General features: G+C 41.5%; 1 protein-coding gene across 1 annotated transcript in view; it reads left to right on the top strand.

Moving 5' to 3' along the window:
- Nucleotides 1-27,873, top strand: part of LOC132882168 (NACHT, LRR and PYD domains-containing protein 12-like) — a 547,173-nt gene that overhangs the window by 477,530 nt on the left and 41,770 nt on the right. The window contains exon 17 of the mRNA XM_060915438.1: nt 12,498-12,671. Coding sequence (XP_060771421.1) covers nt 12,498-12,671 — 174 coding nt within the window. The remainder of the gene's footprint in view (nt 1-12,497; nt 12,672-27,873) is intronic.

The raw sequence follows: 27,873 nt of genomic DNA, 5'->3' as shown, positions 1-27,873 counted from the left end.
TGATCCTGCCCTTGGTGAGCTGTTTGATCAAGTGCTGTCGGAGGTTGATGGAAAGAGTGCTGTCAAAGGATACATTTTGCAAGGTGGGCTGTTGTAAGGAAATGGGCTCCACTGGGGGAGAATTTTGTGGGGAATCCCGTTTTTCAGATTGTGCTCCCGGCAAAGTTTCGTCAAGAAGTACCGAGAACGTCACATGATCAATTAGGACATCTTGGCGTCTGAAAGACCTATGAATACGTTATGAGGTATTTCTTTTGGCCAAAGTTGAAGCGGGATGTTTCTCAGTATATTAAAACATGTCACATATGTCAGGTCACAGGAAAGCCCAATCAGGTCATTAAGCCAGTTCCTCTTGCTCCCATTCCTGCATTAGCACAACCTTTTGAACATCTCATAATCGACTGTGTTGGCCCCTTGCCTCAATCTAAGTCAGGGAGTAAATACATGTTAACTGTGATGTGTCAGAGCACTAGATATCCTGCTGCATATCCACTTCGTGCTATTACTACTAATGCCTCGGTCACAACCGGCCGTACGTGCTCCTACGGCCGGTCTACGTGCAAAAAACACATGAAACGCACGGATGGCGCGCGTGTGACGTGCTGATTTTCGAGCCGTAGACTGGCCGCAGACCGGCCGCAGAGGTTCTTTGTCATGTCAAACAAACTCTACGGGCACTTACGTTTTTTTCAGGTTGCAAGACAAACTTACAGCCAACGCGCGTCTTTCTCCATGAACAAAAAAAACGCAGCGATTTGGGAAACGCCAAAAATCGCACGGCCAAAAATTCGTACGTTCGGTTGTGACCTAGGCTTTAGTCAGTGGTTAAGGCACTTACACAGTTTATCGGCATCTTTGGGATTCCAAAAATTATACAGAGTGATCAGGGTTCAAATTTTTCATCACATTTGTTTTCTCAGGTGTTAAAGCAGCGCCGAGTGAGACATAACCAGGCTTCGGCATATCACGCACAAAGTCAGGGGGCACTGGAGAGGTTTCATCAAACCCTGAAGTCTATGTTGCGTCGCTATTGTGTTGAGCTTCAGCAAGATTGGGAACAGGGGTTGCCCTGGTTGCTGTTAGCAGCTAGACAGGTTGTTCAAGAGAGCACTGGTTTTAGCCCAAATGAGCTGGTGTTTGGGCATACTGTGCGTGGGCCTCTGGATACATTTTGTGACTCTGTGACTTTATCTGAACCTCCACAGAATTTGATCCATTACATCAGTGGTTTCCGGCATCGGCTGTTTGTGGCTGGTGAGTTGGCTAAGGAGAGGCTGGCCTCCTCCCAGGTTAAAATGAAACGGCTATACGATCGTAAGGCTGAGGTCCGTCAGTTTTGCCCAGGTGATCAGGTTCTAGCCTTACTACCTGTTATTGGTTCCCCTTTTCAAGCTAAATTTCATGGCCTCTTTACTGTACTCCGTCAAACCTCTGACTTAAATTATCTGCTTCCGACTCCAGGGCGTCGTAGGAAAACTCAGCTGTGCCACGTTAACCTACTGAAGCCATATTACAACCGTGTGGCACAGTCTTCTGTAGGGGGAGGGAATGCCCAGCAGCAGACTGCTAATCCAGTGTTAATGACAGATACAGTGAGAGGGTATGTGTCTAGCAGTCTGGCTGTGCTGGATGATGATGGTGTGACTGCACCTGATGAGAGTAGGTTGCGGGGTAGGCTCAGGAACTCAAACATTGTCTAGCCTTGAGACCGTACTTGGGCATCTGTCCCCGGGGCGTTCTGCTCAATTATCTGCTCTTATTAGGGAATATTTGTGTTTATTTAGTGATGTTCCAACTCGTACACACCTAATTGAGCATGACGTTGATGTAGGTGATTCTCAGCCAATTCGACAGCGTTTCTCAAATTGTTTCTTGGTCAGTCGTATCTGTATTGCAGCGTGCCTCACCAGAAGGCAGTCGGTGCTATTTTTATGATGGTCTTTGGTATGACTCGATCACGAGTACAGCTCACAATCTCCCAGTCGAGAGGCAGACATGCTAACCACTAGGCCAACTCGCGGTGTTTATTAGATTAAACAGGTGATATTAAATCCTCATGACGTTCTGAATAATAAAGTTAATTTTCCACACTCATTGTAGGAGCCAAACTTTAATTTAAACTTGCTTTGGTTTAGAGATTCATATTTTTTGCTTTCGATTTACTGGCACTCAACTTGGAACTTTTATTTTGACAGAGCCTTAGGTCACCTGTTCAGGTAGAAGATGGTGCCTTCCGTGTGCTCAGTCGAGTCTCAGTTAGACAGAAGATGCTGGAGACCAATAGCTGTGGGTTTTCGTTTCATTCATTTATTTATTTATTCCGCTTCAAAGCTATGCTTGAACAATTAGACTTAAAAGAGAACTGAAGTCATTTTTAAACTTGCTTTATTTCTTAACGTGTTATTCAATTACGTTTTCGGTTTTAGTAACCTTATATCGTGACTCGTATTGGCAACTAATTGCAATTAAATATTATACTTATCGGCCTATTCGGTTTTTAGCCGTGTTGGATTTAGTTCGTTTGGTCCACGGCAGGCATCGCTTATCCGCACGATCTTCACGAGACTTGTCCGAGACTTGGAAACATGAAATGTCAGCCAGGTGTCAGTGCTGCCATTTTGAAAACTGTTTTCCAAACGAAATATTGCACAAAAGAGTTTAAATGACGATTACTGCCTACTTTTTTCAAACTTTCCTGATCGCTATCAAAACAAACACAACTTCCGGCTTGATTACATCAGCATTCGAAAGAGGGCGCGCGCGTCTTTTGACAACCCCTGTGTCTGAAATCGCTCCCTACTCACGATATAGGGCACTATATAGTGGGGACGCCATTTTGTAGCGCTGTCCGAAACCTAAGTGAGGATTATTTACACCCTATATAGTGCACTCAAAGTATCCCACAATGCATCATGAAAAATAGTGTACAGCAATGGTCACTGACCAAAGCAATATATCCCATCATGCATTGCGGTCGCACTGAAAGAAATCAAATTAAAAGTCTCAAATTTGATTGAATAAAAGTCTGCGGCAGAGAAGAAAGTATTCAGCCTTGATTTTAAAAAAAACTGAAAGCTGCAGGTACTTTGTATTGATTGTGTGAAATACGCTCAGTATAATATGGATTTATCACAAAATCACATGCGTGTATTTATTATTTTGAAACCCACCATCCGACTGATCTGGCACATTTTAATTGTGCGACAGTAATGATGTAAATACCAGCTCGACGGACTAGTGTCCGAAAGTGTTTTTTCATTTTACCCATGAGCTCACTATACAGTAATTCCCTACATAGGGAGTAGGGAACGAGTGAGTGATTTCAGACACAGGGAACGTTGGCAGATGTTGGTCACTTTGATTTCCGCTGTAAGTTTTACTTCCGTCCTACGATGTCTCGCACAGGTCTCAACGAATCTCGATTACGGCCACTGCTTTGACATATGGACTGATATATTGCATAGCATATTTCAAACACTCATAACTTGCTATGGACCTTGTGCACCTACGTCATAGGTCAGAGGTCAAGTTTGTTTATCCGCCATATTGGGTATCAAGCCGCAGCTCACTTCACACGCGGAAGTTTTTGGAGAGTGATTAACATTTTCAGTCAGAATGGCTTGTTGTGTGGCAGTAGGGTGCTCTAACAGAAAAAGCGCGAAGGGTTTATCGTTTTACCGGTTCCCCGCTGATCAAGAGCGGAGGAAGAAGTGTTGCTGCTACGTGTGAGCAGACTTCTCCCAGACCTGCCATACATGTGCAGTGGCCACTCACAATAACACCATCCTGCTCGCGTATGATCCACACATTGAGTGCGTGCGAGCGGCCTGAGAGGCTGCGCGGCCTGAGAGGCAAGGTCCCAGGAAGATAAAACAGTGAGTCCGTTCCAATTTAGTCAATACAAATATACTTTCCATTTTCAATCATGCCCACTCGCGGCCAGAAAAGTCAAGCAGAGTGGTTTGTTGCTGAGCCGTTGAGTATTCCTAGACCCTGGTACTATTTGTATTACTATAAGTTCTTATTTTTGTTCAAACAGGATTATGTTTCGTTTCAACATCGATAATGGCGATATGCAAATAAGATCTATTCTGAAAAGTCAATGTATGGTACGCACCTGTGAAGAAATAACAAAACGCTTTTCACGCATATGAACTAGCACGTTCCGTCCCCATCCTGAGGAGAAATATCTGTAAGCTTCTAGTGACTTGTAGTAGGGCTGCACAATTAATCGAATTTAATCGAAAATCGCGATTTTGGCTGCCACGATTAAATTAAATGAAAATCGCGATTTATTTCCATTTAAAATGCGAGCTCTGCTGCATATCTGATCAAGCACTTTTTGACCAGTACTCCGCCAAACCATTAGGAGGCGAACCGACGCATGTAAAGTTTCATTACTCCGCCTAAATAAGCAAGCAAGCCAAGCAGTGTTGCCAGATTGGGCGGTGTTAAGTGCATTTTGTCGGGTTTTGAACATATTTTGGGCTGGAAAACGTCAGCAGTATCTGGCAACACTGGCCAAGTGCGCAGCACTTCAGTGCAGCGGTATCTTCTTCAAGGGGTGATAGTGTGAGAGTAGGTAACGGATTGAGGTGAGAGAGAAAAGCTAACTATGTCGGAACAACAGACTATTTAGCACTGGAGGCAATGTTGTGACCTGCATTCGCTCATGTTTAAAGCCAGAGCATGTTGATAGGCTGGTCTTTCTAGCTAAAAACTTGTAGGCCTCAGTATAATGCTATGTAATTGTTGCAATTGAGTTTTCAGTTCCTTCATCCTTTGGTAATTTCTTGGATCAATTTCATTTATTTGTCATTTGGAAATCAGAATTTCTCTTTTAAATTTCATGCTGCACTGAAAGCTGTTCATATTGTTTGTTTGAATATAGTGAAATAAAATTTAAGTGATTTCCCTAACATCAAGAATAATCGTGATTAATAATCGTGATTACAATTTTGATCAAGATAATCGTGATTATCATTTTTTCCATAATCGTGCAGCCCTAACTTGTAGGCTTTTAGTGACTGACCACTGTAACCCCCTGGCGTGTTGATTAGTGATATACATCGGGGTAACTTATGTCTGGCAGCTCATTACTTGAACAATCAAGCGCAGATTTGGTTTCACTCTTACTAGGGTCATTCTCCAGAAAAGGTGGAATCTGGGAAACATAAAATTAAACATAAAACCAACAAAAATAAAACCAACAAAAATATTTGATTGAACATGTGCAACTTTATTAAAAAATGTAAATAATCAACATTATGTAAATCCATTTGACTTGCGCCATCAATTTTTTCCTTGTAAAACCAAAAGTAGTTGAAGAATATTCAAATAGTATCCAAGAATTTGCCTTTAAAATATGAGCTAATGAATACATAACTGATCAAAAAGAAAATGTTGCTGGATAGTAACAATAATTCATGTATAACAGGACATCACTGAAAAAAACACGAAGTAACACCAGTGACGTGCCATAACACCAATGACGTACAAGAACATAATACTCCCCTTTTTTGGAGATAAACTCATTTTCCAACTCTAATTTCCCTATTTTAACCTCTCCTTTTAAAGTCCCAGCTCTTCTTTCAGATACGCCCAAATCTTGTCATCCAACTGGATGTATCTCTTGTTAACAGCAACTGGCTCGAGCATAAGGCACATTACTTGATCTTCCCCATACCAGTTCACATCTTCTATTGGGGATGGCCAGTAGAACTTGTTCAGGTCATACTTGCTGCTCCTGTGCATGCATTTAATTTTGACATTCTGTTCCTCCACCATCAGGATAATGCCAGGGTATGGCTGCTCATCATACTTCACAATACACCATTGCCCACAATGATGGCTCTCAATCACTTCTGGTCGGTGTTGCAATGTTTGTGGCTCTGACTGGTCTTCCTGTGTTGGTGGAACAGCTCCAATAATGTCTGTCAAGACTGTCTGGACTGCTCTCATTTGCTGTCTGCGTCTTGCCTGGTTAACACGCCATGCCTTCCTCTGAGCCCTCTTCTTCCTTTCACTTAACTCTCCTACATTCTTCCTTTTTTCGGTCAGGATATCATTGACATAACCCTGACGCCTTTTCTCCAAGTACTCTGCCCTACGTACAGGGTCTGCATCTCTCTGCTGCCTGTATAATTTCTGCTTTTCAGCAGCACTCAATTTGGCCATACCTGACAAATAGAAAAGTACAATAGCATAATGATGGCTATACAATAATTAAACCATTTAAAACCATTATTTAAGTTTTTTCTCCTCCTAATGTATTTTTTGTAGCTTTTATGTGGGTCATTTATACAGGAATGTCATTGGTGTTACTGGTTTTGCCAGGAAGAAGAGTAACCCCAATGACGGTAACCCTAATGACATTTTTTTGGGGAAAACTACAATTTCAACAAAATGGCTGCTGTGTGTCAGACCACATGTTTTCAGTGATATCAAAATCTTTTATGTATTCAAGTTTTATGTTCATTATTTCACTCCCATGGCTATAAACTGAGTAATACAAATGACAGGCTTAAAAGCTCATCTCATCTCCTTATCTGTAGCCACTTTATCCTGTTCTACAGGGTCGCAGGCAAGCTGGAGCCTATCCCAGCTGACTACGGGCGAAAGGCGGGGTACACCCTGGACAAGTCGCCAGGTCGGCTTTAAAGCTTCATGTAAAATTCTACAAGAAATCATGACATTTTTAAAGAAATGAAGTAAGCCATCTGACTTACCTGATGTCTCTGACCACCACACGTCCTCAAATGACCTCTTGACCACAAGGAACTCCCAAGAGTCAATGCAAATTTCAAAATAAAAGTGTTGTGTAGCAGTAACACCAATGACATAATTTTGGGTGACAGATATTTATTTAATATTATTTAATATTTAATATTATTTAATATTATATTTAGCCATTTTTTAACTATTTTATTGTTTAGTCATTGCATGCAATGTTAATGTAAATTAGATTAATTTAATTCAGAAATGTATATTTATATAAAAGTATATGATTCCACTTCCATGTATTATCAGAGTGACATGGCGATTCTATGAACTTGCCATTTTAAATAAGTAGCTAAAATTAAATATTAATTTTTAGACCAGTAGACTTTTTTACATTATAAAAACAGTCTTTATTGATTGAACATATATAACTTAGGTGATTATCAGGTCAACTTTGCTGATTTTGGTGTCTACAAAAGTAAGTGACAGCATTTCCACCATTTTTGGAGAATAACCCACTAATGATATATGGGTCGACCCCTAAGACAGCAACCTCATCTCTATAGCGTTTTTTTTTTTTTCTGTGACATCCAGAGATTCAGCATAAGTCGAGAGGCAGACTTGAGAAGACGACATTGCGACAGCGGGTATCACTTACAAACTTGCGAAAGCGTGATCCCCAATACGGCGGTGTAAACAGATAATCACGTGACTGACGTCACATGCACAAGGTCCATAGCAGTGACAAAATGGCGATCAAAAATGCATTCCTATATTTAATAAAATGAGGAATAGAATTTTGATGATAAATTTGCCTTCAGTTCTCCTTTAACTCTGAGATGACTTTGATTTCACCCTTTGGAAGTTCCATCTTTGGAATAACCCTTTTTTTTTTTTTTTTTTTTTAAAACATGTATAGGAGTTTGCCCTAAGAGCACTAAATACTCATCTTGAGGGCTCAGTCTGAATAACCCTTCTGTGGATCTCTACAATCTATTGTATTTTACACCACTGTGTGCCACCTGCTCGCCTGCCTGCTGTCTACCTCTTTCTATCCTGGCCTTGCCTGCCTACTTGTCTGCTTGCCTGCCTGACCACCTGCTGCCTGCCTGCCCTCTTCCTGCCATCATTGAACACGGGGATGAGTAACAGCCGGACACAGCGTTTGAGATAAGCGCGTAACAACTAAACAGCATCCGAAGTGTTTTGACTTTGTCAGACCACTACACTCATCATCTTTAAAGTCAGTATTAAATCTGTTGATGAAGTGTGTGTGACAGCAGATTGGTGAATTTCTCAACTCTCTTAATCTACCTGCAGCTTCAGAGGAACACAATCGGATCTTAACAGCAGCAATAACTGAGGCAGAACTTAACAGCGCCATCTCCAGATTGAAAGCAAACAAATCCCCAGGTCCTGACGGTCTCCCTTCAGAGCGGTATAAAGCCCTACGAATTGAATTAATGCCAAGTCTTCTTCGGGCTTGCAATACAACTTTAGTGGTTTTAAAAATGCCTCCTGAAGGAGGCAGTCATTTCTGTTCTCCCTAAAGAGGGAAAGGATAAATTAGAATGTGCATCGTTTCGACCCATTTCGGTGTTAAACGTTGATTATAAATGATATACAGCCATCCTGGCCAAAAGGCTGGAAAAAATCCTCCCTCGGATTATACATAATGACCAGACTGGGTTTGTCTCGCAAAGACAAGCTCAGGATAACATCAGGCGGCCCCTGCACATACTGCATTACATCCAACAAAATCATCTCGAAGCCCTCAGAATTAGCTCGGACGCAGAGAAAGCCTTCAACTCAGTCAGCTGGATTTTCCTATATAAGGCCCTTAAAAGATTTGGCATCCATGAAAATTTCATTCAGGGTGTGTGTACACTTTATGACAAACCATCAGCCCGGATAAAAATAAACGGTTCTCTCTCAGACACTATTATACTACAGCGTGGAGCGAGACGGGGCTGTCCACTTTCCCCTTTACTTTCTGCACTTTCTATAGAGCCTTTAGCACAGTGGCTGAGACAGACAGAAGATATCAAAGGCATAACCATTAAGGCGGATGATCACAAGGTGGCGCTATATGCTGCTGATGTTTTGATATTTTTAACGAGCCCATCTAGTTCATTTGTCAAATTAATGGACCTTTTAGAAAGATTTGGCGAGTTTGCAGGATATAAATTGAACATACAAAAAACTCAGATTCTGACTTTTAAATACATACCTCCTAAACACCTTAAAGAGAAATATCATCTTAATTGGGACCAGAACTCGTTAAAACACTTAGGGATATATAAATATACCAAAAGAAATCACATCAATAACAAAGATAAATTCTGAGCCTCTTTGAACAAAAATGAAAGAAGACGTACAAAAGTGGAACTCGATCTCTTTCCTCAGCCTCAGTCATAGAATAGACAGAGTAAAAATGAATATACTTCCAAGATCTCTCTTTTTATTTCAAGCACTTCCTGTAGAAATTTCCTTCAAATGGTTTTCAGAACTGAATAAAATCATCTCCAGATTCATATGGCAGGGTCAGAAACCCAGGGTCAAATTTAAAACACGACAACTTCCAAAGGGGGGGAGGGGGGATGGCATTACCTCATTTTAAAGAATATTATTTGGCAGCTCAGGTTAAACCTCTGATCGATATATGTAGCTCGGCATTTCATGCAAGATGGAAAGATCTAGAACTCTCTATTCAGACTGACCCACCGATCCATGCCATATTGGCTCATAAAAATCTGGGAAGATTCAGAAATAATATTGAAAACCCAGGAATCAAAGCACAATTAAATATTTGGAATACATTAAAGGAAGAATACAAATTGGAGAATAATTTCCAGATAATTCAGTGGTGTGCCTATGACCCCGGATTCAAACCAAACGAAACGGATTATAGATTTAAATCTTGGATTTCGAGAGGAATAACATCATTTTATTCACTTGCAACTAAAGGAAAATTGAAGGACTTTGAAAGTCTGAGGAAGGAATATCAACTTGAAAAATCTGACTTTTTTAGATCCCTCCAGATACGAACTTATTTTGAACATAATATTAGACATAAAACGGATATGGATGATCCTGTATTGAAAGTACTCCTGGACGCCTACCAAAATAATCTAAATAAGGGCATTATCTCTAGAATTTACAAAGGCCTATTGACAAAAAAGACACACAACAGAATACATCAGAGAAAAGTGGGAGAGAGAGAGAAACCTTCCAATATCAGACGAGGTCTGGCTGAACGTGTGTGAACTCCAGTGGAAATGTACAAACTCTCAGATGTGGAGGGAGTTTGGATGGAAGTGTTTTATTAATTTTTTTATCACACCAAAGCAAAAAGTACGTGTGGCGGGAGGAGATGCTAAATGTTGGAGACAGTGCGCGTCTCAAGAAGCTGACCATTGGCATATGTTTTGGGACGGCCCAGTGATCAAACCATTCTGGGCAGAGATTCATAATGCATTCAGAAAGATGTTTGATACTGACCTGCCCTTTCAGTTTCTTCCTTTATTTTTAGGACATGTTGACTTCCAGGCAAGGTGCGCTGATGAATATTTGTTTGGTATTTTAATATGTGCCTGCAAAAAAGCGCTTACGAGACGCCGGCTGCTCCCTGAACCCCCTACAATACAAGAATGGATAAATAGAGTAAATGAGATTTACAATATGGAAAGGATCACTTTCTCTCTCCGTCTCAAGAAAACTCTGTTTATTAAGTTATGGACAAAGTGGGTCAAATATGTAAAACCCATACGACCAGACTTTGTGGAGGTGTCACGTGAACGATTATGGAAAGTTCCTGCAACTTTAACTTTACTGTAGATGCACATATATGTTGAACCCCTTCTTATCTTTCAAATTTGAAATTTTATTTAATCTCCTCTTCTCTAACCTCTCCTGGACTTACCTGTCACTCTCTTTATTCTCCTTTTATGTAAACGCTTAATCTCTCCCAAACTGTATAAAGTTCATCAATACTGAAAATGTATGGAATGCAGAAGAGATGATGCTGTTGGTTTGATGAATTTATGCATTACAATCTGCAATCCCAAAATAAAAAAAACTGCACCTGAGACACAAACTAACTGCCCTCTGTGTGAGCAGCAGGGTTTCAAAGCAGCAGTGACATGGAAAGTGAAAAGGTGGGAAAAAAGGAGAAATAGAAAATAACTGAAAATAAATTGCAAACCACGTCAACTATTCTTTTGATGACTTTTTGATATTCTGACAGTTGAAAGTTTGTGTTAGTGAGTTTTCTTTCAGTCTGTCTTTGTGTATCTGCGATGAACAGGGTTGCCAGATCTGTGTAACAGAAGCAGCCCAGTGAACAAGCAGTATTAAACCCATGCAGTTTTCCTCCGGAGTTCTTTCACTAAGATCCTAAAGTGGTCTTGAATTATTACTAATTTCCAGAGGTGGACAAAGAACCCAACTTCATTACTTGAGTCAAAGTACAGATCCCACTGGTCAAATGTGACTCCGATACAAGTGAAAGTTCTCCAGTCAAACTTTTACTTAAGTTAAAGTAGTGAAGTACTTGCTTTTAAAAATACTTAAGTATTAAAAGTACATTTTCTGTCAACGCACTGTTGTATTATTGTCACAACGCTGATAATACCTCATGCCTCTGAAGCGACCGACTGGATTATTTTGTGAATTCACAAAATGAACCCATGCTGTGCATCATGGTGGTTTAACGTTACGCTAGCTAGTCAGTGACGCTCCACCTGACATGCTAGCAAACGCTTTTCAAACTCGAAATCATATTGGGTTGCTAATGTTACTAGAAAAGAAGGATTTCTACATGCTGTTTATTTGGCAAGATTATACTAAAACATATTTCTGAAAGGACTTCAGATAAGTTAACGTTATTCATGTTAACGTAACTCTGTTTTTACATGCTAACTAAGTGTCCAAGTTAACTAGCTATGAGTTAACATTAGCTGTGGACAAGGCTACGGCAACTTGGCGGGAAAATCCACAGAAAGTCATTTGACTAACCAGACTGCATAGCTATTGCAACATTATCGCTAGCTCTAAAAGCACAGACAACTTCACTGCAAGCTTTCTCTTGGAATAAAACGCTTCCAGACCTCAATATGCTTCCGCAGGTCGGACAGCGAGTTTTTGTAGGCCGTGATGTGGTTCGTTTTAGGTAAACAAAGCAAACATTTAAAACGAAACAACTCTTTATTCCTTTCAGAAAACTGAAAGATGGGTTCTCGGTATGGCCATGGGTGCGTTCATTCCCCAGAAGAACCGCCTCCTTCCATTCTGCCATCAACTGATCGTGTTCAAATAATGCTGTGGAGAAATCACTGAACTTGATTTTATCCAGTCTACGGCTGTGACGTGACCCTCGTGATTACTGATAGACTGTCTCAGTGTCACCTGCGAATAAACAATCACGTTTTAGAAAAGAAAAAACATCCACTTTCAAAGCTGCTTCATAGTAACGAGTAACGAGGACCCTGATAGAAATGTAGTGGAGTAAAAAGTACGATATTTGTCTTTCAAATGTAGTGAAGTTAAAGTCATAAGTTTCCAAAAAAAAAATACTTAAGTAAAGTACAGATACTCAAAAAGTGGACTTCAGTACAGAACTCAAGTAAATGTACTTCATTACTGTCCACCTCTGGAGATAAGCGCGTAACAACTAAACAGCATCCAAAGTGTTTTGACTTTGTTAGACCACTACACTCATCATCTTTAAAGTCAGTATTAAATCTGTTGATGAAGTGTGTGTCATTGTGTCTCTGCAGGTTGCGGCAGTGTGGTGTCTCAGATGAAGGCTGTGCTGCTCTGAGTTCAGCTCTGAGATCAAACCCCTCACACCTGAGAGAACTGAATCTGTCCCGTAATAATCTGGGAGACTCAGGAGTGAAGCGTCTCTCTGCTGGACTGGAGAATCCTCACTGTAAACTGGAGAGACTGTGGTAAGATCATCTCTCTGAGAGTCACATGACCTGCTCCTCAGTAAGACCCATTCTCTAATAGTGAGACTGAAGCAGAGGTTTTAGCTTCATCATCAGTGTCCTGAGGAGGAAGATTGTTTCTGTTCACTGCACACTGATGATTTGTCACAGAGTCTTTGGGTCAGATGGACGTATGTGAGAAGCTGCCGCACAAAACGGGACTTGATCCGACTGCGATGTGTCTGAACTCACTGTGAAATTTACTCCAACACTGTAACGAATCCCACAAACTGCACCTGAGACACAAACTAACTGCCCTCTGTGTGAGCAGCAGTGACATGGTGGAAATGATCTCGGGAATATAAAATTTGAAAACTAAAATGAGACGTTAATGCCACAGAACTGATATAAAAAAAAAATGGGCTTTTAAATTAAAAAAATTTAAATGGAGCCGACCATAGTAACCGTCTTTCTGTTGATTTTTGAATAATTCAAATAATCTAATATAGTAATAAATATAGCCACGAGCAGATATAAATTATTACTAATTTCATGGTAAGTGAAAAAGCTCAGCACATCTGGCTCTCTGTCTTCATGTCACTCTGATGTACATTTTCTGTTTACTGTAAATTTGACTCCCTAAATCTGTCGAACCTGATGAAGCCGAGATGTAAATATTTTACACTGTCAGGTTTATAATTCAGGAATTTTTTAATTGGTAATAAATTATCAGTCAGCAGGGCTCGAAATTCGCGGTGGTCCGGTCGCCCGAGGCGACTTAATTTGTCATTTGGCGGGTAATTCCTGCCATGAATAAATGAGTGCCGGAACGCTCCTCATCACTTGACAGTTGGGTTGAGAAAACAGTGTGTTGATCTGACTGAGCATATGGTCAAGGACTGGGTAAAATAACCCTGTGCGAAAACTGTCCTTTTGCTCAGGACGCCCACCTAGCTGACTCATGACCGCATGTCCATCAAGCCTTTTGCTCAGTATTTTCTCTCTTTTGGGTGCAGGATCAGTCTCGATGTTGCACTGTTCAGCTGTATGGAGAACTTCTTTCCACAGCTCTTCAAAGTATGTTTCAGCCCTGCAGCCTTGAAGAGTCTGTACAAGAGCCTGAACTAAATCAACAGCTAAACCTAAATCCAGATTAGGAGACTGCAAGGCATCCGAGAGGCATCTTGCCTCCCCAAAAAGCCCAGTCATTCCAACTAGAAGCCTTACTATATGGAGGTCCATTTGGGCAAGCAGGCCTCTTGCATCAACTGACCCATCACCATTCTTTTCTTCCACTGTTTCTTCTAAAACGCTGATAATTGCAGGCAGTCTGTCAAGAATTGTTTGACAAGACTTATGTTGACAGGCCCACCGTGTGTCAGTTAACTTTTGTAGCTGCCTTGGTGCCCCATTGTACATTTCTTTCTGCGTATTGAGCCATTTGGTGTGAACATAGGACCCAGACGTGAATGTGTACAGTCTTTGCACAGTAGAAGAGAAGCGCTCTCCTTCTGGGATAGCTTTAACCGTGTCCACAAGAACTAGATTAAGGCAGTGGGCGTTACAATGTACATAAAAGACCTGCTTTGCCACTTTCTGAACACGAGCCTGAACTCCAGAGTTCTTGCCGCTCGTGACAGATGCTCAATCGTAAGCTTGTCTGACCAAATTGTCCCGATATTCCAGCCCGTATTTTTCAAGGTTGTGTATTATTTTGTTCGCCAACCCTGAAGCATTAAGATGCTCTGCAGCTTTAAAATGCAAAAAGCTCTCTTTTACAGCTCCCCTGTAGTAATACCCAAGAAGAAGAGAAATTTGTTCTTTTTTGCATCTTTGGTTTCATCTGCCATCAGAGCAAAGACTTGACTTTCCTTGACCTCACTGATGATGGTGGAACGCACCATTTCTGCAAATGTGTCCAACATTTCATTTTGGATTTGGTGGCTTGTATATTTAGCATGAACAGCTTTCAGTTTCTTTTTCGCAGCTGTGTTGTGGTTACTAAGACCCTCTAATATAGTGAGGAAGTTTCCCTTGTTGCCTGAATCCACTGTCTCTCTCTGTGACCCCTTTGTGCTGTGTTTGGTGTTGCAGTTAACAGTAAAACTTCAGCTACACTTTTAATAGAATCACAGTTTTCCTGTATCTGTTGTGTTTGCTCTTGTGACAATTTAGTCATCAAATATGTCTTGTTTTGTGTGTGGGCCTCCATCTCAAAATTTTTCCAGGCCAACATAACATTTGTTTGTGCTTCAGACTTGGCATGGGACGCAAAGCCTCCATCTTTGAACGTTGCCTATTTCCAGTTTGTATCGCCCCTATCAGAAGTGAAAACTGATTTGGTGTTTGGAAGGCCAAAGTGCCTGCAGGCATCACAATAAACACAATCCTGGCACTGAGAATATTCAATTCATGTGTGATGGGAATACCTCGAGACCTTAAAGTGCATATCCTGGACCAATTTAATGGGTTTTTTTTGTTTTGTTTTGTTTTAATGAAAGTATGTCCAGTGTAGGAAATGGGTGCCCGGCCCACCGCCCGTCGCGGTCAGTTTGCAGCAAGGGCGGAATGAATTTACGGTATAAGTTGCCAGCCCCACGGGCAGTCCCTCTTTGAGGGGGTTCATCATTCTCTCGATTTCATCATACTGAAGGACTTTCAAGACATTTTCACTAGATTTTGTTGGTTTGTTTACCGATGCGGGCGCGGCCATATTGTTTTCGCTTAGAAATGAAATGAGCGCTCTGATTGGCTGTTGCTTCGGAGGTTCAGCCACTCAGAGAGCTCGATACACACAGCTCAGTGAAATCCACCCCAAGTCTCCCCAAGTCACATCTATGTCTGTGACTTTGAGTTCCTATCTGGTTTTCAATCAAACATAGGTCACATATACATTTGTATACATAAACACCAGTAATAAATTATAAAACTAAATTGAATATATAAAATTACATGCATGATACAACATTACGTGCATTGCCTCTTTTACAATTTTTAAAAAATTATGCGATATTACGGCGGATTATAGTTGAAATTGGGGCAGCCAGCTTTTGAGCAGGGCAGGCAGCTTTTCAGTGGCCTGGCTGATATTTTCCATGAATTTCCTACACTGGTATGTCCCTTTACACACTCATCCAGAAGGGTAATTTTGCACAAGGCCATCTGCCTACAGCAGAAAAAAATAAAATAACAAAACGCATCTGGAAAAATCCCAAGGGAGTCTGGAGCCAGATTCATGACGTCACGTGCGGATCCGCCAGCAGGCTGAGAGAGCTCGCATGGGTTCAGTGCACAGTCTGTGTAGACCAAGTTTAAGCTCGCGATTTTGCACTGAAATATGGAATTGTCGCCTGAGCTTCTAAACCCCTGGATTCATGTATCAATGCTCATCTATCTATTGTTACATAAATCATATTTTTTCTAATTACTATTATGTATTTATATATTCATTTAGAAGAGTACTGGCTACTGTAGGAGAAATATTTCATAAGCTCAGGGTCTCCACAGATCCTTAAAAAGTATTCAAAAGTCTTAATTAAAATATACGGTTTTTAAGGTCTTAAAATGTATTAAATTTCGGTAATTTTCAAAGAGTGGCATTAAATTTCATCTGGGTGGAATGAAAGAAAGTTATCAATGTCCGGAGAGACTGTTTTTCATGCTATTTCACCAGCGCACTTCCCTGTCTAACCAGACAGTTAAAGAAGCGTGTGGCTATAGCACAGGCATCACACACTATTTAGGGGGCAGTGTTTTCCCTGTAGGCCTGTATGCACGCCGTAGAAATAGACGAAGAAGTGTTTGAGTGGCTATTTCAGACACGAGCCGCGGCAAGATGGGCAAATGCAGGTTTAACGATAACTGGCTCGAGGATGAAAAGTATAAGAGATGAGAGAAAGTCTTTATTGTCATCGTCACTTTTCCAAAGGTACAATGAAATTGAAGGTGCTGTTGACTCATTATGAGTTATATAAAGAAAAAAGAGGGGGGGAAGAAAAAAAAGGGAGAACAAAAAGTAGAAAAATAAATAGTAAAGTATACAGAGTTGCACTGGTAAAATGATGTAAACAGAAATCTATTGTATGCAGTGTTTCCCACAGAAATTTTGGAGACTATGGGGGCAGCCCACGGGGGGGGGGGGGGGGGGGGTTGTTTAGCCTACTAACACTACTAAACTAAGACTAACAAAGAATAAATTCGTTAGTATTGGTTATGCATCTTATATTTTATTTTAGCATGTTGCTACAGAGGGCAGTCCTACAAGAACATATTACAGATAGCAACCAAACCAAAAATCCTACAATACTGTGAATCCTACAATACCCTGAACTCCTCCAAAAAGTCCTACAAAACAAGGACTTCTAGCTCTGCTGTATGTCAAAAGTGACCCTGACAAATGCCTGCCCTATTTACAAAGACCACACCCTGCACTTGTGAATTTGATTTTTCTTGGCTTTGAGAAAAAGAGTTCGAGTGCCCTTTCATAATTTATATCTTCTGGTTGTGGCCCGTTAATAGAAATCCTCAAGCAGGCGGCCAGGTGCTCTCCTTGCAGTCTGTTCCGAAGGTCTGTTTTGACCTAAAATGGCAAACAACTTGTTACTACAATGAGTCATGTGATTGTAGAACTCACTCTGAAATATTTAATTCAGTGAAAGTGAGATTGAACTTAGGTGGGATTTGAGCATAAAAACAATGGGTAAATTGAAATTCACGTCACTGGTTTGCCTGCAGATGTCCTTACCCTGTTCATTGTGGAAAAGTCTCTTTCACAATTCACGCTCGACACCGGCACAACAAGGGCAATCGCTGCCAAGTGGCTGAGTAATGGGTATATCTGCCCCCATTCATCGCACTCACTTGCTCGGAGTGTTATACCAATTTGACATCCTGACAAAGACCGCAAGCAGTTGATGTTAGGCCTACCTCAGTCACTACCTCTTCATCCTGAGGTGAATTTCAGTCCCTCTTTTTGAAATAATTCAAAATGCTCATGATCTGAATTAACAAAAGTTTAGCATCGGTTTAATAAGGATTGGAGATTTTCTGTTACAGCTGTAGCGTCTACAATAAGGCTGACATTGTCACCTGACATTCAACGCGTTGCATTAAGGCCTACGCTAGTGGAGAAACACTCTTCAGTAAATTTGAAAACGATCAAATTCGAGTCAAGAAGTTAATTTAATTAAGTAGGTAACGAACATTACTTTCCCTTAATTATGTGGCCTAATAGCTTCACCTTTAGAAGGTAGCCTATTAGAAAAGGCTAAAAATAATTTAACGTCTTCCGTCTCTCCAGTAACAAATCGCGTTAAGGCTACTAGCACTAATTCTCAAAAGTGGCATCGAAGTTCGCTCTCTGTTAGAATAGACTACTTTTCCCTTTTAACATGTACCGGTACATGCAGACCTAGATTAGTTCATCACTGCTGTCACTTCACGTCTCCATCACTTGGATAGACTGCGCACATACAATGTCAAGCGGGAAGCACTTCGCCGGTGAATTTGGAAACGACCTGATCCTGGTAGGATGATAAAGTTAATTTGACGAATTAGATCACTACGTAGGGCTAACTAATATTGCCTCAAAATAGCCTACTGTTGCCTTACAGAAAAGGTAGGTTTGCCAGTACGAAATGGACAAAGTAATTTTACTGAAACAATACACTTAACATCATCCATCAGTCAGTCCCCCCAGGATTTCGTGGGCCTTTTTTTGTGATTGTTGCGGGCTAAAATGTCTGATGTTGCGGGGGGTGGTTTCCAAAAAATTGTGATGAAAGTTGCGGTGTTTTTTAGGCTTTTGTTGCGATTACATTGCGGGAGGAAGTGAAAGTTGCGAGAAATTGTTGCGATTTTCTCTTTTTGTGATTAAAATTGAGTGATATGTTAAATATTATGTTATTACTGAAAAACTAGTGATTAAAAAAAACAAAGACACTGAGAAATGGTCCTATAAACAACTTTACCAATATAAAAGATTACCAGGACTACAAAAATGCAGAACAATAGGCTTTACTTATCCAAATGCACCTGTTGGTTCAAAAGTTAAAGTGCAGAGAACCTCACAGCACAACATGAAGTTACCTTAAAATATAATATAAATGCCTCAGCTTTCATGTAAGAAAAAAAAACCTATTAATACTAGTACTGTGTGCAGGCAGTCTCTCCTGAAGACTAAATTAAACAATTATTATAAACTAATAAAATAAATGGCTCAGGCTTCATAGAAGAAAAAAAAAACAATTTGAACAGAATCTCACAGTATGATGCTGAAGCTGCCTAAACAATGGAAAATAAAATACCATTTTGGCAAAAATGTTGGCATCCATTAATTTCTTGTATTAAGTAAAAAGATAAAGTGCACACAGTCCTTCACTGTAAACATAACACACTTTCAATAACAGAATTTAAGCCTATATAAACACTGACTCGCACATGCAGTGTTGCCAGATACTGCTGACGTTTTCCAGCCTAAAATATGTTCAAAACCCGCCAAAATGCACTTAAAACCGCCCAATCTGGCAACACTGCGCACATGCTGCTTCTCTTGAAGGTAGGAAGTAAGATGGAAGGTAGTTTGTCGACGTCACCTCAAGACGACGCCAACAATTGGTCAAATTTGCGGGAAAGTTGCGGTGATTGGATATAATTGCAACACCGCCCTGAATTCACAGGAATTGGTTGAATTTGCGTTGAAGTTGCAAATCGCAACATCGCGAAATCCTGGAGGGTCTGATCAGTGCGCTCTCCATACACCTATAAAGCACAATAGCGTAGCCTAAATGTCACCTTCTCAATCGTGTCAAAGGCTACATAAAGTTGTATAAACTTACCTTAACATGTAGATGCAGGCAGGATGGAGCTTATCAGAGTTGTCTCCTCACGCTGTCTGATAGGCAACGCACGCAATGTCAGGCTGGGTGCGCCAGTGTCGCCGTGCGGGCGGGCGCGGACTGAGACTATGGCAGCCCAAATTAGACTATGGCGGGCCGCCATAGTCCCGTCAATGTGTTGGAAACATTGGTATGGTTCTATATGTATACGGATTGGACTGAAAATAGTATAAACAGAATTGTTTTGGTTCTGTATGTACACTGATAAGAAAATAGATACACACACACACATACATGTATATTTTGCACAAATTGCACGTTGGCCAAGAATAGTTCTATTGCACATTTTGAGTTTAAAGCCATGATTGCTTTGGGATAAAAACTGTTTTTTAGGCAGTTTGTCCTGCTTTTCATTGCTCTGTGTCTCTTGCCTGGTGGCAAAAGCTGGAAGAGACAATGACCGGGGTGTGAAGAGTCTTTTGAAATGGCTATTTTTAGCTGCTGTACCAAACACACGGTCCGTACGTGAGCACACTCTCTATGGAGCAGTGATAGAAGGCCCGGAGCAGATTTTGGGGGAGACAGTTCTTTGTGAGGATTCTCAGAAAGTACAGTCTCTGCTGCGCCTTCTTCAGCAGCTCCTTGGTGTTGGCACTCCAGGTTAGGTAGTTCTCCAGCTCAATGCCGAGAAACCTGAACACCGGGACCCTCTCCACACAGGCCCCGTTGATGATGAGTGGCTGGATGTCAGCTTTGTTTTTCCTAAAGTCAATAACCAGCTCCTTTGTTTTGGTGGTATTGAGGAGCAGATTGTGGACTTTGCACCACTCTGACAGCCGCTCCACCTCGTCCCTGTATGCTAGCTCACCCTCCTCGCCCGAGATGAGTCCGACCACGGTCGTGTCATCTGCGAACTTTACAATCTTATTGCTGAGGTGGGTGGAGACAGTCATACATGTAGAGGGTGTAAAGGAGTGGGCTTAAGTACACAACCCTGTGGCGAGCCGGTGTTCAGGCTGAGAGCAGTGGAGGTGTGGGAACCCAGCCTGACCCTCTGGGAGGGTTACAATAGCAGCTGGTTACAAAAAAGGACTGAGTACGAAGCGCGGTGCAGACTTTGTTAAAAAAAACTTTTAAAAAGCATTAAATTGTAGCCTGGCAAGCCAGACTAAATGTGAATATTTAGTCTGGCCTCGCTCGTAGACATTTCCAACGGGTGTGGGAGGAACAACCCGCTGTCTTTCAAACTGTCTCTGTGTACGTATAGGCCAACGCTCTGACCAATCAGCGCAACAGTGACTGTGACGTAGTCAGAGCGACAGAAAGCAGTGGGGGAGACCTTGAAATAAATAATTTTTCAAAATGCATATTAATTAATAAACAGGTTCTAGGTATTAAGAAGTTTGGAGATAATGACCACAAGTTTGGAGTCTGTACCACATACACTTTTTTTTTTTTTTTTTTTTTTTTTTCCCCAAGGGTTTGCTTAAACTGTTTTTGAGAGTTTTTATTTAGTGGTGTTTGGTGAAATAATTTCCCCTTAAATTTAAAATAACGGGAAAATAAGAAACAATCAAAAAGTAATGTTTCAAAGCTGTTTATTAATTCATTGTACTGCACAAACTAGCCCCATCCTTTTGGCTATGAGCGGAGCCAGCTGGTAGATCAGACTTTTGCCATAGCCGGTCGGCAAAACAGCGAAAACGTCCTTCTTGAAAAGGAATGAGCGGAGAGCCTCTTCCTGCTCATGTTTCAACGAAAACTCCAAGTCTAATTCTTCTAAAACTGATTCCAAAGCGGAGTCAAACGCGCCCTGTTCACTAGCCGTAGCCATCTTTCCTGTTGTGCTTTCTCCAGCGTTGCGCAGCTTTGTCGTCACTCCTGCAAAAGCCCGCCCAAAGAATCCAAACAAAAACCTTGCGTTGTGATTGGCGGGCACGATTTGATTGTGTTGATGGTGTTTTGTTTATATGGTGCGAGGCTAGACCCACTTGCTAGGCAAAAATATTTGTGGCCGCTAGGCGGGTGGGTCTAGTTTACTAGGCTAATTAAATTGGGGACAATGGGCTGTAAAGCCCTTGACGCACATATGAAAGGGGAGAAGCACAAGCGCTATGCCGACAGTCAGACAACAACTGTCCCCATTCGGATGTTTGCGGCACCGGTATCTACTGCAAATGCAAACACTAACGTTATGCCCGCTTTGGTGTCTTTGGGACCCCGTACAAGTAATGCCTTCAGTACATTCTCCCCAACTCCGACAGTGTTTTCCCCAGAAACAAATTACAGCCCTAAATTCTGGCCTGATAATACACAGACAATTGAGTGCCGAAGGCACAGAGTGAAACTAGGGGGGAGGGGGGGCATCTTCCCCCCCGGGGAATTTATTGAAAATCGATGCTCTCAGGTGCATTTTCAGCGTCTCTGAGAGGTTTTAGATCCATGATTATAGGATAGATTTTACCAGTGTTTCATTGATTTCTGACCTAAATAGTATTAATGTAAACACATTTGAAATTTCACCTTAAAGTTCAACATGCAAGTTAAACTGTTTTGTTATAGATTACTGAGGTCTATGATGGATTGAAAATCTACGGGGATCCCTTAATTATCTCTGATCAAGTAGCGTTGTAACAAAAATGTGCCTGAAAATATGAACAGTGGTTTGCTCCATCTTATGCAATCCAATGAAGAGAATCGATCATCATGACCTCCTGTTGATCACAAAGGGATCTGAACCTCAGACCTGCCACCGTAAAATAAGTTGCTGTATTACTATAACTGTAATGATTTAGAATGTTTCTGATGCAATTACTGTAATATATGTATAACTAAGATGCACTGAAAAGAAAAGTAAGGCAACTGCATATTATAAAGTTTAAATTTTGGCACTTTATTAAATGGACTAGATTAAGATTAAAACATATTTAAAGGAAACGAAAACTTAATTCATACATTTAAGTTTGCAGAAAGGTTATGTACTTATAAACACATTCGTCTCGTCTCATAAATGTAGCATAATTTCGAATAATAATGATGAGCGTATTTGGCAGTGTGATGTCACTGTGAGCCTTTAACAAAAGAATAATCGAGAGAATTCTTTTGTTAAATGGATCCCAGTGACCTCACACTGCCAAAACTGCTTATGATTATTATTTGAAATTATGCTATATTTGACACATTTGGACAACTTCACTTTGTGAGAGTGTTTATAATTACATAATCTTTCTGCAAACCCAAACTGCTGTGAGAGCCGACAGGGACACTAAAGCATGCGGGAAAGGCAAAGGTGGGGGACTCATCATTTACGTGAACAACCGCTGGTGTAACCCGGGACATTTCTCCGTAAAGACAGTCTTATGTTGCCCAGACTTGGAGCTGCTAGCCGTTAGCCTGCGGCCATATTATCTGCCGAGGGAGTTCAGTCACGTGATCACCATCTGTGTTTCCATCCCTCCGAGGGCAGACGCAGCCGCTGCATGTGAGAGGATTCACTCTGTCGCAGCAAGGCTGCAGACACAGCACCCTCAGGCATTTATCATCATTTCTGGGGACTTTAACCACGCTACTGTGGACTCTACTTTGGCTGCTTTTTACCAGGCTGTGGACTGTATCTTTTTAATTTCCCTGAGGGAACCCTCCCAAAGGGATCAATAAAGTTCTGTCTAATCTAATCTAAGTAAGTGTATTATCGCCCAGCGCTTTCATGTTTACTTTTGTGTGTGTCAATAAATAACATTATCCGTGTACCACACAAACACAGGAACACCTAATTTAGAGTATAGTCTCTCTTATTTCTTACCCTGGCAACAGTCAACTTGTGAATTGCCGATTTTCTTGGTCTTTTTCTCGGCTCTGCTTGGTCCTCGGCTTTTTCCGGGTGCCTCGCACGAAGCGCTCCCATTTCTCTCTCATTGTCCAGTCTTTTGGAAAACAATGAGTACTAATCCCATCATGATTGGTGCTGCTGCACCCTCCGACGATACATCTGTTAACCATTTTAATAATTACGTGATAACGTTGAAGAAATTTGCAGAAAACCACCAGGTCGTTTTCTCATAAACAAACCAACGCTGACGTGGGATTCAGAAGGAGGCGTCCCACATGCAACGTCACAAAAATCAATGTTTGCCAGGAATTCCAAATGCCAAGTTTTTTCAGAGGCAGACGAATTCGCCTCAGATGGCTTGATTTCAACTGAATTTTTCTGGTATTGTGCAAGGTAAAAAAAATTGCACAAAATGTGACAGATATTTGACCACAGTTTAATATAAAATAGAATTACATTGATCTTGCTCCTAAATTTACCCATGATATGCACTTTAAAATTTCTTTGTCTGTCCCCCCCCCCCATGGCTGTCCTTGGAAATACTGTAAGCTGTGGCTGGGCTGGGCTATCGGCTCGAGATCTGGAGATGTCTAAAACAGGAAAAAGAAATGGGAGACATTTCAGTTATGCTACTAATACATCTGTGTGTCATTTGTGAGTGTATGAATGTGAATCCTATACCTGGTGGCCCGCTCTGGTTTGGGCATTTCACTGAAAGCCCAACTGCATTGTTGTGCCCTTGATGCACATGAAGTCTTTCATCTGTTCATTGAGATACACAAGTTAAAATGATGACCCCAATATGTCTGGATGTTGCATCCAAACCACATTTTTGAAATGAAGTTCTTGAAACGTTCTCATTTAATGCAAACAGACACTATCAGTAGCACTGCAGTAATTTGTGGATTGTGGTTGGCATACTGTAACCTCCCTTGACCTCCACTTTGCAGAGCGCACTCTGGGAGATGTACTCCACCATCACTGTCACCATCTGAATTGGCAAGTCGATCATCCGTGGGTAAAGACAGAAAAGTTAAAGTTGTCAGCATGTCTGATTTAAGGTTAAAACTGTCAGCATGCCGGATTTTAAGTTGTTGAACTTTCTTTTTTTTTTTTCCACTGATTTGGCTTTCAAAAGAACATTCCACATTGGCTGTTGAAGGCAGAATCCTATCCTATAGAGCAGAGGTCACTAAAAGGCGGTCTGGGTCCGAACCCAGAAGCTGTCCCATACGGACCCGAACCTACAACCAAAACGGAAGGTTATGATTTAAAACCTGACGGGTCGCTTCTATTTTATCCCGGGACAGCTTTTGTAGTCTTTATGGTAGTGGTTTAGTGGATGAGGAAACGCACAGACTAATTACATGCGAGTTAAGCCATTTGTCACGGCCCCTCTATCATGGGTGTCTGTGCCATTGCCCTATTAGACTGCAGGGCTCCACCGGGGCACTAGAGGTCCCTGTCCTTTGTCTTTTGTGTGTGTTACAGGCATTTAGACTGATTGTTACACCTGGGCCCGGTGTACCTTTATAGTCCAGTTTGCTGGAGTGTCGTGGTCTCTTCTTTCCCCGCTCACTCCGCCTGTGAGAGCTGTCTGGGTGGCTTGTGCTGCAGCAGGCCAGAGCGATGGCTGAGGCGTTTTTGTTTTTCTTTATTGTTATTTTACTTTGTAGATCTACCTTTTGTGAATAAATTATTTATTATTATTGTTACCCCTCGTGTTGTCTCCATTTTTGTCATGGTTCAGAGCCAAACCGTGACAAGTGGGGGCTCGTAGAGTAGAACCTGGTTTTTGTGTGGCAGTCTGCTAAATTTATGAATGGAGTAGTAGCCTAGGCTGCGTGACGTTAGCACGTAGTAGCCGGTCAGCTGTAGCGTTGTTCAGGAAAATACGTGTAGCTGTTTGTTTGTGGGGACATACTGAGAGTGTAAGTAAAAGTTTTCTGTAGTGTTATTTGGTATGAGTAAGTCTGTTATATTATCTGGTGAATAAATATTTGATTGTGCAGAGTTTGTATTGCTAGTTAGTTGTTTGGTGATAGGCCTATTTGTTGTGTAACTGGGTTCCGGGGCTTGTTGTGCAATTATTGTTAATCACTGTCCGGTCCCTGTTAGGTGTAGGGGCGAATTCCTTTTGGAGTTCGTCCTGGGGGGTAGTTTGTAGTGTGGCGTTATCGGTGGTTTGAGTGATTACTTGGGAGCACAGCCGAGGCTGCAGGGGGGTCGCCAATTGCTGGTTGCCAACTGGGCTTGCAGTATATGGTGTTAGTACCCACCGCCGAGCACCCGAAGAGCTAGCGGGTAAGTTAGTTAGTTTTGTTTAGGTAGTTAGAGGGACAAGACTGTGGTATTTGACTGTAGACGAGCTATCAGAGCTTTAGTTGTATCAGTCTTCGAGTTGGGCAGGTTAGTATATTTTTTGTTAACGTTAATAATGGCATCTGTGCAGGAATTTGAGTATTATGAAGTAGATGTCGGGGATAAGCGGATGAAAGAAAACATGAAACGTATTTTAAAAGAGAAGTTGCTTGAAGCGGGGGTTCTTAAAGTTGTAGTGCAACCTGATTCTGGTGGTTCAGAGGCAGCTGCTACGAGTGCGCCTGCGAGTCCATCTGCAGAAAGCACAGATTTAACATTTGAGCAACGCCAACAATTGCTGGAGCTTGAACTTGAAATGAGACAGCAGGAGGTAAGGAGGCTGGAACTTGAGCAGCGTATGCGCCAGCTTGGTAATAGTGGGCATGATTCTTCAACACGTACTTTTGATATTAGAACTAATTTGCGCTTGGTTCCACCGTTTTCTGAGCGTGACCCAGATGCTTTTTTCTCCCTGTTTGAGCGAGTAGCAGTTGACAGGTGTTGGTTCGATGCTGAGCGCACTTTACTATTGCAGTGTATGTTGACTGGGAGAGCTCAGGAAGCCTATTCTGCTCTCACTGTAGCCTAAAGTCGAGTTTATGCGTCAGTGAAGGCAGCGGTGTTAAAAGCATTTGAATTAGTTCCTGAAGCTTACCGTTTAAAATTCAGAACTTGGGAGAAAACTGGTAGGCAGACGCATATGGAATTCGCCAGGGATTTAACAACGCACTTTAATCGGTGGTGTTCTTCTCTAGAGGTTCAGTCATATGAGGCACTGTGTGACTTAATTGTTTTGGAGCAGTTTAAAAACTCAGTTCCAGGTCACATAGCTACTTATTTAAGTGAACACAAGGTGAAGACTGCTGCTGAGGCTGCCACCCTGGTTGATGAGTATGTATTAACACACCGTGAGCGTGTATGCAGAGCCCATGATAACACTGATGGCTTCCATAGATTTCAGGCAGGTAAGCATTGGGATGATGGGATGAAGATTCATCAGGGTAAGTTGAACAGGGCTGCTAAGGGTCCACCATCATTTGATCCAAATAAGATATGTAACTACTGTAAAGGTAGGGGACATTGGAAAGGTGAATGCCCAGTTAAGTTAACTGCTAAGAATACTGTTTTTGGACAGGTTAAACCTAATGCGCTGGCTGTTCCAGTTAGAACTACAACCCCGATTCCAAAAAAGTTGGGACAAGGTACAAATTGTAAATAAAAACGGAATGCAATAATTTACAAATCTCAAAAACTGATATTGTATTCACAATAGAACATAGACAACATATCAGATGTCGAAAGTGAGACATTTTGAAATTTCATGCCAAATATTGGCTCATTTGAAATTTCATGACAGCAACACATCTCAAAAAAGTTGGGACAGGGGCAATAAGAGGCTGGAAAAGTTAAAGGTACAAAAAAGGAACAGCTGGAGGACCAAATTGCAACTCATTAGGTCAACTGGCAATAGGTCATTAACATGACTGGGTATAAAAAGAGCATCTTGGAGTGGCAGCGGCTCTCAGAAGTAAAGATGGGAAGAGGATCACCAATCCCCCTAATTCTGCGCTGACAAATAGTGGAGCAATATCAGAAAGGAGTTCGACAGTGTAAAATTGCAAAGAGATTGAACATATCATCATCTACAGTGCATAATATCATTAAAAGATTCAGAGAATCTGGAAGAATCTCTGTGCGTAAGGGTCAAGGCCGGAAAACCATACTGGGTGCCCGTGATCTTCGGGCCCTTAGACGGCACTGCATCACATACAGGCATGCTTCTGTACTGGAAATCACAAAATGGGCTCAGGAATATTTCCAGAGAACATTATCTGTGAACACAATTCACCGTGCCATCCGCCGTCGCCAGCTAAAACTCTATAGTTCAAAGAAGAAGCCGTATCTAAACATGATCCAGAAGTGCAGATGTCTTCTCTGGGCCAAGGCTCATTTAAAATGGACTGTGGCAAAGTGGAAAACTGTTCTGTGGTCAGACGAATCAAAATTTGAAGTTCTTTATGGAAATCAGGGACGCCGTGTCATTCGGACTAAAGAGGAGAAGGACGACCCAAGTTGTTATCAGCGCTCAGTTCAGAAGCCTGCATCTCTGATGGTATGGGGTTGCATTTGTGCGTGTGGCATGGGCAGCTTGTACATCTGGAAAGACACCATCAATGCTGAAAGGTATATTCAGGTT

The sequence above is a fragment of the Neoarius graeffei genome, chromosome 2 (assembly GCF_027579695.1).
Source record: "Neoarius graeffei isolate fNeoGra1 chromosome 2, fNeoGra1.pri, whole genome shotgun sequence".
NCBI classification, from domain to species: Eukaryota; Metazoa; Chordata; class Actinopteri; order Siluriformes; family Ariidae; genus Neoarius; species Neoarius graeffei.
This window is presented reverse-complemented; position numbering and strand designations above follow the sequence as displayed.